The sequence below is a fragment of the Egretta garzetta genome, unplaced genomic scaffold, assembly GCF_000687185.1.
Source record: "Egretta garzetta isolate BGI_Z169 unplaced genomic scaffold, ASM68718v1 scaffold585, whole genome shotgun sequence".
Taxonomy (NCBI): domain Eukaryota; kingdom Metazoa; phylum Chordata; class Aves; order Pelecaniformes; family Ardeidae; genus Egretta; species Egretta garzetta.
In genome coordinates, this window is record NW_009259708.1 from 517,041 (window position 1) to 528,178 (window position 11,138).

At 45.5% G+C, this 11,138-nt stretch overlaps 1 protein-coding gene across 3 annotated transcripts in view; it reads left to right on the top strand.

Moving 5' to 3' along the window:
• NRG1 (neuregulin 1) overlaps positions 1-11,138 on the top strand; it is a 101,685-nt gene that overhangs the window by 89,558 nt on the left and 989 nt on the right. For all 3 annotated transcript variants that reach the window (XM_035894421.1, XM_009638994.2, XM_009638995.2), the window contains 4 exons: positions 1,177-1,279; positions 4,668-4,794; positions 6,481-6,611; positions 7,116-7,319. In XM_035894421.1, the coding sequence (XP_035750314.1) occupies positions 1,177-1,279; positions 4,668-4,794; positions 6,481-6,611; positions 7,116-7,319 (565 nt within the window). The remainder of the gene's footprint in view (positions 1-1,176; positions 1,280-4,667; positions 4,795-6,480; positions 6,612-7,115; positions 7,320-11,138) is intronic.

Here is an 11,138-nt window from a genome sequence, read left to right on the forward strand (position 1 = left end):
GAGCTATGCAGCTTTTATTCATTCATTTATTTTTAATCACCTGCTGGTATTCCAGCTGTGGTCAATATTGCAGTCTGACCTAAGGCCACCCTCCTGTCTGGATCCTCCAGGGCAAGTTTTTTGGACTGTCTGCTTTATCAAAAAAAAAAAAGACTTGAGAAAAGCTAGACACCCATTTTTGTCCTAAGAGCAGAAATGCCAATCTGCATCCGTAAAGCGTCAACAAAGAACGTGCCTCTGTTTCAGGGCTCCTTACGTAAGGTTTCCCTGGCACAGCACGCAGCGATGCTCTCTGCCAAGCGTGAGCGAGGTTGGAATGCATGGGTAGCTCCAACCCAAACACCACCCATGCTACTAACATCTTTAGAATAGTGAAATATCTCTGATGAATGAGATCGGTAACAAGTTGTCATCACCAAGCAAGCTGCCACTCTAGATAGAGCAGTTCCTTTGTTGGACAGAAGAGATGTAAGTAGAAACACAGCATTTCTCTGATACAGGGCACTTCTGGTTGTTGATATTGCTCTGGTTTTGGAGGAGCAAAAGAGAAAGAGTCTGAATTTTATGACCAGAGCTGAAAACCTCTCTTCGTTTCCATTGCTGACATAATTACAAGCCAAGCTCATGTCTCAAATGTAAAAGGATATTTTGAACCTCTCCTGTAAAGACAACTGAGATGTAAATTGACATGGGGGCAGAGGGACATTGGATGCAAAAACAATCCAAAAAAGATAGTAAGAAAATAAATTTCTCTTAAGGCCCATAAAATTGGCCTTCATTCCAGCTGTCTTTGCAGAGTAAAACTTCCAACGCATTTGCAAATTCATGTTATTACCTTAGTGCGTTGCATTTTTATTTCCAGCAAATGCTGAGTGTTTGTCAGTTGTAAAGTTGTTTCTTAGATATTATTCTTGTTGAATTAAACAACAAAAAAAAGATTACTTTTGACTGCAATTGTACAGATGATCACTCATCCCCCAGTACTGCGTTAAGAGCTTATGGTAAAGTCCTGTTCTCCTTGCAGTCTGTAATGAGTCTGCTTGAAGTGTGGTGGCTGTGTTTCAGTGTGGCTGTGTGAATCTGTGAAGTGGTTTGTAGCATGCCAGCTGTTGACTGTGTTCTCCTTGCCTAGCGATCCTCCATGTTGTGACCTTCTCTGTTTTTCTCCCTTTCTAGAAGCTGAGGAACTGTACCAGAAACGGGTGCTGACCATAACTGGCATTTGCATTGCTCTTCTAGTAGTTGGCATCATGTGTGTGGTGGCCTACTGCAAAACCAAGTAAACTTTTATCTTCTTTTTTTATCTGTGTTTGTTGGTGAGGGCCTTCCCAGTTGACTGTAGCTTCTACTCCTCTGAGCATAAGGCTGTATCTGGGTTTCTCCAGATCTGAGCTGAAGAGACAAAACTGTGGCCAGGGTGCTTTTGTCCAAGCCAGACGGGTAGGGGTCTCTATGTCCATCAGCAGTGCAAAAATAAGACAGGTATCTGAAAGATTTCTCACCCTTCAAATGTGACTCAAGCAAATTTCACTGACTTGCAAGTCTTTGTCTTATCACCCATTCTAGCTGGTTTCCCCAGCTGGAAAGGAACAAACCCCAACATTGGAATCACGTTGCTCTCCAGCAGTAAATTTTACCTATCAGTCTAGTTTGTTTGTACTTGAGGCAAGATTAACGGTGCTAGAAGTTACTAAACGCCAAAGGCCAAAGAACTGGACGTGAAAGTGCTCCCAGTGCAGAAGTAGGCACTTAAATGCATTCTGTGAGTCTCTCTAAATTACTGGGGGTGACTCTCAAACACACATGAGGCACTCTGCACCATAAATTACACTGAATATCAGCAGGATTTGTCCTGCCAAAAATTCTGGCTGCTCTTATAAATCTTCCCACCAAAACACAGAAAGCCCTTATCATAAATCTTCTACATTTGTATAAAACTGATTTACTGTTGCAGGGCCTGATTGGCAGCTGGGTTGTTGGTTTTCCTTGTAAGCCCCACCAATAAAGGTTGTATTAAAAGGGGGGAGGAGTGGGATCATTTGCCTCCCTCAGAGAGAGTCCAGCCACACACACACGCTGCAACCTTGTGCCAGTGGTCAGTGAGGAACAACTGAAACAGTAATAAAGAATCAGATCAATTACTGCTTTTAGGCATGACAACTGGCAAGCCAAGGCAGCTAAACGATATTTTTCCTGGTCCAAAGTTCATCAAAAACAGCCAAGACATCCCTGTGAATTTCAAGGAACATTTAGTCAGGGTCCTGAAGTATGGTTTTCTATATAAAGAGTGCCCAGAATCCATCAGAGGTCTGGATGCTTTGTCACGGTTTGTCCCAGATGTCAGCGATCACTGCCAGCCAGAGGTGAAATGTTTTCAAACATAGCTGATGAGAGTGACAGTGAGCTGCCAGTTCATGGCCCTCCAAATGCAGCGGTGATGCCAGACTGCTATCTGTGAGATGTTCCCTGCATGCTCTTTCCTCCTAATAGGGGAAAATCCAGCAACTTGGGGAAATCCTGGAATGGTGTTAGAATACACTAAATAAAATGTGATGGTTTAAGATTTTGTTGGTCTCCTTGCAAGAGATACTGCTGGTCAAGTGCTAAGGCAGTATCTTCTGACACCGAGTCTTTACTCAGAGGTGCTTTATTTGCAAGTCATTTACATTAAGGGAAAGGCTTCTCAGAATAAGTGAAGTACACATTAGCTTTCCCATTATTCTTTCTTCTCAGTTTCCTGAAGTAATTTCTTTTTTTTTTTTTTTTTGTTAGTGTCCTTTTACTAGAGGACAAATCCACACATGAAAGCATGCAAAATGCAAATACATTGATCACTGAAGGTGGGAAGTAATGCAGTTTCCTAGGGACAGATTCCCAGGCAACGTGTGCCAGGATCTCAGACCCATAGGCGATGAACTCAAACTCCTTCTAGAACCCACTTTCTCTACCATGTCAGGGGACTTGGGTTGTCCTTAGCTCCCAAGGCCTCCAAGGTCTCATGAAGGGTTGCTGTGAAATAAAGTTAAACCCTTGTCTGTGTTACTTCCCAGCCCAGGCAGGTCTTTGGGTTGCTGCTCAGATACCTCCTGGCACTGCATTCTCCATCCACCCTAGCCACCTGTGCATCCTAAGATGATGCCTGATTATCCTCCAAACAGAAAGCCCACATGGATCAGGGACTGTGCTGCTGAGACAGGAGCATTTCCAAGGCAGCCGTGTCTGCTTATATCATTCATGTGGAGTGACATAAATTAAACGTCTTCCACTATCCAGCCACATACACACAGAGAAAATATGTAAAATGCAGTGTGTCAAGTCATGTTTTCTTTCTCTTTAAGCTTCCCTGGCTATCAGGCTTCAACATATTTATTATTTTCCCTCCCCCCTCCTTTTTGGAAAGCTTGGAATAGTCCCCTTGAGTTCAAAACAGGATTGAAAATGCTTATATCTTACACTGTCTGGCCCTGCCAAAACTATCTGCACTTCTGCATACAGCTTAGGGAATTGTGTGTATTTTAGCTCTTGCCACAGCCAAGGTCATATGCACTCTGCAGCGCACTGGAGCCTGCATCCTTCCTTCATTTCCCTGGGTTCTGTGCAGGATGGTGAAAGTTCTCTAGTATAACCAGACAAAACTGGGGAATATTGATAAATTAAGTCTGAAACCGAATAACCCTTTCCTCATTTATGTTCTATTTAGTGCATTCTGCGTGGCCTTCACAGCACCAGGTTTTACTATGCTGCAAGTTTTGATACTGACAGCTTGTAATGATCTCCTGAAAAGTTCTCTTGAGGAGAGCTGGAAGGATTAGCAACTGGGGAAGGAGCAGCTGAGGACGGAGCACAGTAGAAGCATCCAAGTCAGCCAGAGACTATGCCATTAGTACATGTGGTTGATGGGTGGTTCTACTGAAGGCATTAGCGGCCCTGGCATCCACCTGGTATTCATTAGGTTCCAGAGTTAATCTGATGTTGCTGTAATGAAACCTTCCAGAGCTGCCACGATGGCTGCAGGCTCAGGCGCTCCTCACACTCTCACTCACTTCGGATTTCTGGGGCTTTGTCTGCACCCTTTGCTTCTTCAGCATGTTTATGTATTTGGAGTGCACTGTTGAGGCAGAGGATGAATCCCACAAAAAAATGGGTAGCTGCCACACTGCAAAGATCGTGGTACACACCGTGCTTTCTAATGACCTCAAGCAAGCCCTGAGGCGAGACCACCTCTGCTCCCTGTGGTGAATGGAGAAGCATTACCTGGGGGGCTGTCAGAAACCTGGCTGTGGCCTTGGTGAGGGCATCAAGGTAGCTGGGTTAAAATCCCTCCCCTCTCCCTTCTGAGTGCAGAAAAGTGCTCCTCCTGAGACGGAGAGTGGCTTAGAAAAGGCTTCCCCCTTCCTCGCACTTTTTCCCATCCCTCTGTGGCCTGCTGACTCCTGGAAGGGTTCCCACACATCCTTCCCCCTCTGCAGGTCCCCACAGCTCCAGCTGCAATTAGACCTGCAGTCTTCAGAGTTATTCTGAGATCTTGCAGTGGTGGGGAAAAGTGCTGGCAAAAAAAGTGATGTTATATTATTATTATTATCATCATCATCATCATCATCAACATGCTGAAAGGTGCAGCTGCGTTCCCTTTGTCTATTCAAATCATTTCCGTGTTTCATGCACAGGAAGCAGAGGAAAAAGTTGCATGACCGCCTTCGGCAGAGCCTGCGCTCGGAAAGGAATAATGTGATGAACATGGCCAACGGGCCACACCACCCCAACCCACCACCGGATAACGTCCAGCTGGTGAATGTAGGTGTTACCACCCGCATTTCAGCCTAGGCTGCCAGTGCCACAGCAAAGCTTGCCCCACAGCTTCCAAACTTCTACCTGCCACAGGCTGGTGACTGAATTCTCTTGGCTTTCTCCACCCAGAAACAATTGGGGACTTTGCAAAAAATATGCAGTAAAATGAGACGCGTTTCTGCAGACGGCCAGTTTAATGGTGCATGCCGCAGTGCTGCAGCTGTGCCGGTAGAACTAGGACACCTCTGAAAAAAGATACTAACGGCTCTACAGCAGGGTTAAGTGCTGTAGAGATCAATTTCTTCAAACTCACATGTCTTGCTATTCCTACTGCGCCTGGCCTGATGGTTGGTGAGTAGGGACAGCCCCCTCAGGTCAGGAATGTGACATTTATGAACAGTGGGGTAAAAAATCTGAATGAAGATCTCACCTGGACAGTAGCAATGGCTGGGGAGAAGGGGCTGGGGCAGATACTCCAATCAGCATCCCCCAGTCATTTGTCAGAGCTGAGCAGAGAGTTACTCTTCAACTTAACCCCTTGGCCAAGCCCCTTGGCCATAGAGGCCAGGGCTCACGCTGCCTGTAGCCACTTCCATCCCTCCTCCCTTTCCCAGGGAAGCCTGGTGCCCGGAGGGAACGCTGGCTTCCTGCCTCCTCGAGCCATTCCCGCTCTCCTGCTCCAGCATTGCTGTATATATCCATGACAGCTCGTTGTGGGGGTGAGCCCTGGCTCTGCTCAGTCAATGGCCGCGCTCCCACTGACCTTGGTTAAGGCCAAGACACCTTTTCAGAAGAGCTCAGCTTCCAATATTTCCCCTCAAAAGACCTAAATCCGTTAAGAGAGGGGAAGCCAGGAGTCCCCACTGAGGAGAATGGAGAGTCCTACCAGCAACAGCACTGGGGGGGGCTCCAGGTGAAAGCTGTGCAAGAATTTGGGCACTGCTCACCTCCAGCCCCATCTCAGGATGCTTTGGCCCATTCTGCAGATCATCCCCTGATAAAGAGGTCTGCGCTAGTGCTGCACCCATGGGCACTGAAAATGGCCATTTCCTGGCCAGATTCTTATTCTGCAGTGAACAGTTGCCACTGCTAACTACTCCTGTCTTCTCCATCAGAGAATAGTATTTTCAACGTATCTTGTAGTAAAGGGGGGGTTGCCTTTCCATGTCTCTATCCATGAGGGCTTCTCATTCCCTTGTTAAATATGTATAGAATCATAGAATATCTTGAGTTGGAAGGAACCCATATGGATCATCAAGTTCAACTCCCTGCTCCTTGCAGGACTACCTAAAACTAAGCTATATGACTAAGAGCATCCACCAGATGTTCTTTGAACTCTGACAGGCTTGGTGCCATGAGGAGCCTGTTCCAGTGACCAACCATCTTCTCGGTGAAGAAGCTTTTCCTAATGTCTGTTGGTTACAGCCTGATTGGGATGCAGACCTTTGCTAATTTCCTTGTTTGTTTGCTCCTCCTTTGCGTTTAGATGGGGTATGCATGCAGAGGTGTACTTGAATGTGCTCAAGTGTGCCAGTGCGGTTTCTGCCTGTATTTAGGTGACAAAGTTTGTGCTTTGGCACATGTAAAAAACGGCAACTTGGGGAATGGGGCAGGGAGGGATTGAAAATTATGTCTGCAAATGTGCTGTGAATTACAGTTTGTAAACCTGTGGTTTTTCTGGGCTTTTTTCAGCAGTACGTTTCAAAAAACATAATCTCTAGCGAGCATGTCATCGAGCGAGAAACAGAGACCTCATTTTCTACGAGCCACTACACCTCAACAACACATCACTCCGTGACAGTCACCCAGACACCCAGCCACAGGTACTTCAGGGGGAACGCAAACACCACCTGTAATAGCTGATCTGTTGCTGTTGCAGAACCAAAAAGATGTGTAAATAAGCAAACTCAGAAAAATTTGTGCTCTCTTCATAATGTTTTCATTTTAAGACTAACAATATTTGATGTCATGTCACCTAACTAGTTATCTTTCCAGGAATTTACAAAGAGCTTTATTGACTGAATGGCATTCCAATACTGTTACAGTGAATTTTAGTATATGCAAATTGCTAAATTAGTGACAGTCCTGGTGAGTGGAAAGCCCTCCTTTTATCCACACATGCAAAATCATCTTGATGCATGTGGATTCATACAAGTCACAAAAATCTTCAGGCCCAGTTACCAATCCAAAGGTTATGCTGCACATCCCAAGCAGCCACAGAGCCCTTCCTTTAGCCCACGCTAAAGTTCTGCTCATCTGCATTTGCCATCGAAGCACCCTCACATGCTCCCCTTCCTTCTTCTCCTTTCCTGGTTGCTGCTTTCCAGCTGGAGTAATGGCCACACCGAAAGCATCCTCTCCGAAAGCCACTCAGTGCTCGTCAGCTCATCCATGGAGAACAGCAGGCATACCAGCCCAGCGGGGCCCCGGGGCCGCCTCAATGGCATCGGCGGGCCACGGGAAGGCAACAGCTTCCTCCGGCATGCAAGAGAGACCCCTGACTCCTACCGAGACTCTCCTCACAGTGAAAGGTAGGACACACCACCTCATTGCTTTCAGCTGGCAAGGTCTGATGTTTCCAGATGGTTTCAAAGCTTGGAACACAGGAGGAAACCCAACAGTGCATCTGTTCATATAGGGTGTACGTCTCCTTATTTGTAAAGGTGAAGAGCTTGGCAGTAGTTTTAAGTCTACCAAAAGCATTTCTTCCCTTCTTGCCTCTGCTGGATTTTTTCTTAAGAGCCAGCAGTTCACATTTGGATAAGCTCCACTGAAGTAATCTGTCGGAAATTTCCATTGTAAAGTAAAAATGGACCTTTGCCTAATTATCAGTTTCTTAGAAGAAGCCACTGAGAAAATCGTGGTATTTTGTGAGACACAAAAGGTGGGGAGAAAGCAATATATTAAGCCATAGGAGGAGGGCACTAAGGACTCCTAAGCAGTATAGGAATTCTGCTGCCACCTATTTTCTGGGGAATTCCAGCTCCTAAATGTGTAATCTCCTTTGAAAATTCCCCTTGACACTTTATTAAATAAAAGCAAGGAGCAGAAAGTGCAAGCCAGAAGAAACTAGGTCATTATTAAATCAGGGGTAGTTAGAAATAAAGCTGGACAGGAGTTTTCCAACAAAGCAATTTTTTCTCTGAAAAGGACACTTCATCAGTACCTAAGGTCTGCCTTGAAGTGCATCAGCTGCAAGAAAACTCTTACTGAAAAAGTCTTCTCAGCTTTAGGCTAGGATTTTTTCTCAAGAGCACGGGATGGCCCCACAGTAGCAAAAGAAACACCAAGAAGAAACAAGACATTTAAAGAGAGCTTTGCTCTCAACAATCAGAGGCAGAAGAAAAGGATAAACAAATGGTTACTGGACCAATTCTCCAAGCATTTTGAAATCACAAGGGATTTGATCTTGTGGGATGTCCATGATGTCAAAAATGCAGCCAGGCAATCCCCAAGAAGACTGCATTGTGTAGGAGACAAATTGTGGTTTCCAGGAAAATGAATGTGCAAGTACAGCAAAAGCCTTGTCTATGGTACTCTTTCTGCTACATGCCTTCTGCTACAACAACTGCTTAGCAGCAGGATAAGGCACCACAGCTGAGGGCTCTCTGAATAAGGCCTGTAGGACCACTAAGGGCAGTGAACTGGCTCTCTCCTTATAACAAAGTTATCTGTTATTTACCACAGAATTTAATTTCAGGATATGTGGCTCACATGACATAAATAGCCATGGCCCCAGTCCAGCAGAGCACTTCAACAAGATTAACTTCTAATCGTGCAGGTAGCCCCACTGAAATCCGTGGGGTTGCTCATGTGGGGAGAGCTCAGTGGGTCAGGACCTGTAGCAGTAAATAACGCATTGCCTCCTGCCCGGGAACCATACACGCCCGCTGACGGCGAGTGTTACAGCTTAGTATATTTGGGCATCTGCATGTGAGAAGTAAAGATCATTCATGCTGTCTTCCCACATTGCCTGGGACACCTGGAGCGTCATTCTGATACGAGCTTGGTTAGATTTTAGCAGGGGGCAGGGGGTTAGCAGTGCGTGCCTTTCTGTTTCAATGAGAAGAAAGAAGGCATTTCATCAATTACTGTTTCTTGAAGATCATGCTTCAGGTGAAAAGCAGCAACGTTTCTGTGATAAGTCACCAGGTGTTGATGGCCTAGCCTGTGCCTGAAACGACCGTGAATTTGGAATGCAGAAGATAGTTCCCTGGGCACTAAATTAGGCATCATCTGTTTTGAGCAAGCAGGAAATACATGGCAGATTATTTCTGAGATGGGTTGAGTGTATGTGTGCGTATATAAGGGGGGAAATGAGAGTTATTTGCAACTAAAACTGACTCTGAAACATAAAGGAATGCACAAGCTGACAAATTACTTCCTGAAGCCATCAAATGTTGCTATGCTGTGAATTGGTAGATCAAGGCTGTGCTCCTTCCATCCTCCACTCCCCCAGCTCTTTCACAGTTTTGAAATGAAATGGAACAGACCTTACAATTCTTTTGCATTATCCCACCCCGTTGTTGGACCCCACACCTGACATCCATTTACACAAGTAGAGGAACCAAGCACCTATGTTTCAGAAAGTCCTTAGCCGTCTTACAGGAGAGAAGATCAAAAAACACCTTCTCCGCCTGAAAGGCTGGACTATATGATGAAGATGGCAGCATGTAACTAGTTAATGCTTGTTGGCTGGCTGTGGATACATTCCGATCCTCTTTCACTGAGCCAGCATGGTTTACCGCTTGTTGGCTGCGGAGCTGGATAAATGTATTGCCTTTTAACCTTGCTTTCGGGATGGGCTAGAGCGGCACGAGTTTGGCTCCCGTGCCTCAGCTCATGGACAGCAGCTTGTTAGCACTGCCCCATCACAGTGTGGGGGAATACGCCAGAAATGTGTGAATGCGCAACACCCCAGTATGAGTAACTGGACACTGATGGAAGCGTGCACGGTACGCTGAACGCATTTAACTAACTTAGTGCATTAGCTGAACCAGTTTAGCTAAAATCCAGTGTGTCAAGAAGATGTACATCCAACACTGGACCAGCTGGGGAATTAGAAAGGCTTCAGTTTTCCACACAATGCCTGTTTAAAAATGTGAAAGGGATGAAAAGCTCACTCGTGGAAGTAAAAATCAAGATTTACTTCATTCATCCTATGCACAGACCTATTAATTGCCCTCTGCTCTCACTAGCAACCAACCTGATTAATTCCCATGCATAACTCCCATTTTGTTTTTCTTTCTCGTGTTTGTTAGTTTATGTAAATCAATGTGCCTTTACTGAAACCAATTTACGCTACTGCACATCCGTTCAGGATCTGTCCTGGCTTCTCTTTTATCCAATAACTCTGTTTTAATCAAGTGTAATATGTGCAACTGAGTCATAGATTGGATAAGAAAGTTGGATTCAGATTTGGTTTAGTAATTTCAGACTCAGATAAATAAACCACTAATGAAAAACAAAATAGCTTCTTCAGTCATAGCAATATAAGTTGTCTCAATGGGCCTGTGTAAGAGATGGAGCTTAGAAAGGTGTTAAACTTGCACACAGATGAAATTCAGGCAGGTGAACTTAGGATAAGAACAAACGCAAAGCTAAGCTGTGCAAAATGTCATGCTGGGCACCGTGCCTTTGGTCAAGAGGTTTTGGGCAGATCCTCAGCTGGCATGAATCCGCATGACCTCATAATATCTCATGGAGATTCAAACCTGATTCAAACCAGCTGAGAGTCTCACATTTTTTGTCCTCTTCCTTCAAGCCATGCGCTGTACTGGCACCTGAGCTTTGTATTCAGAAATCACCTTCGACTACTACCCTTCCCACAAAAACTTATGAAGGGGGGCAAATTTTGCAGAGCAGTCATAAACACTAGGCCAGACAGTCCTCTCTGCCAGCATTTGTTCCCACGCAAGGACAAGTCATGCTCCACGTTTCTTTGCTGATAGACCTATCAGCCTGGGTAACTAGCACCCAAGGAGTGGAGCAGCACAATGCTGCTGAGGCAGTGGCTGCAAATCCTCCTCTGACTATCCCCAATGATTAAAATTAGCCAAATCCCTGGCTCTAGTTTTTGTCCAGAGTTTGCTTTCCTCCTTAACCTGAGACAGCCTGATTGCCAGAAGAGGGTGAAGCCCCAAGAGGACTGTCCCTTGCTTCCCTTCCTTTGTCTCCTCCTTTCTGTTTGTGTGCACCCCAGGGTCTGGTCAAATCCTGCCAGAAGGATTCCTTTTGAGAAAATACTTGCAAATGCACTTTGTTTCTGGCAGCCCCCAGTCTCCAAATCCCATTCCTGGATTCATTCCAGGAAGTTATTCTGGCAGATAATTTACAGCATCTCCATGGCT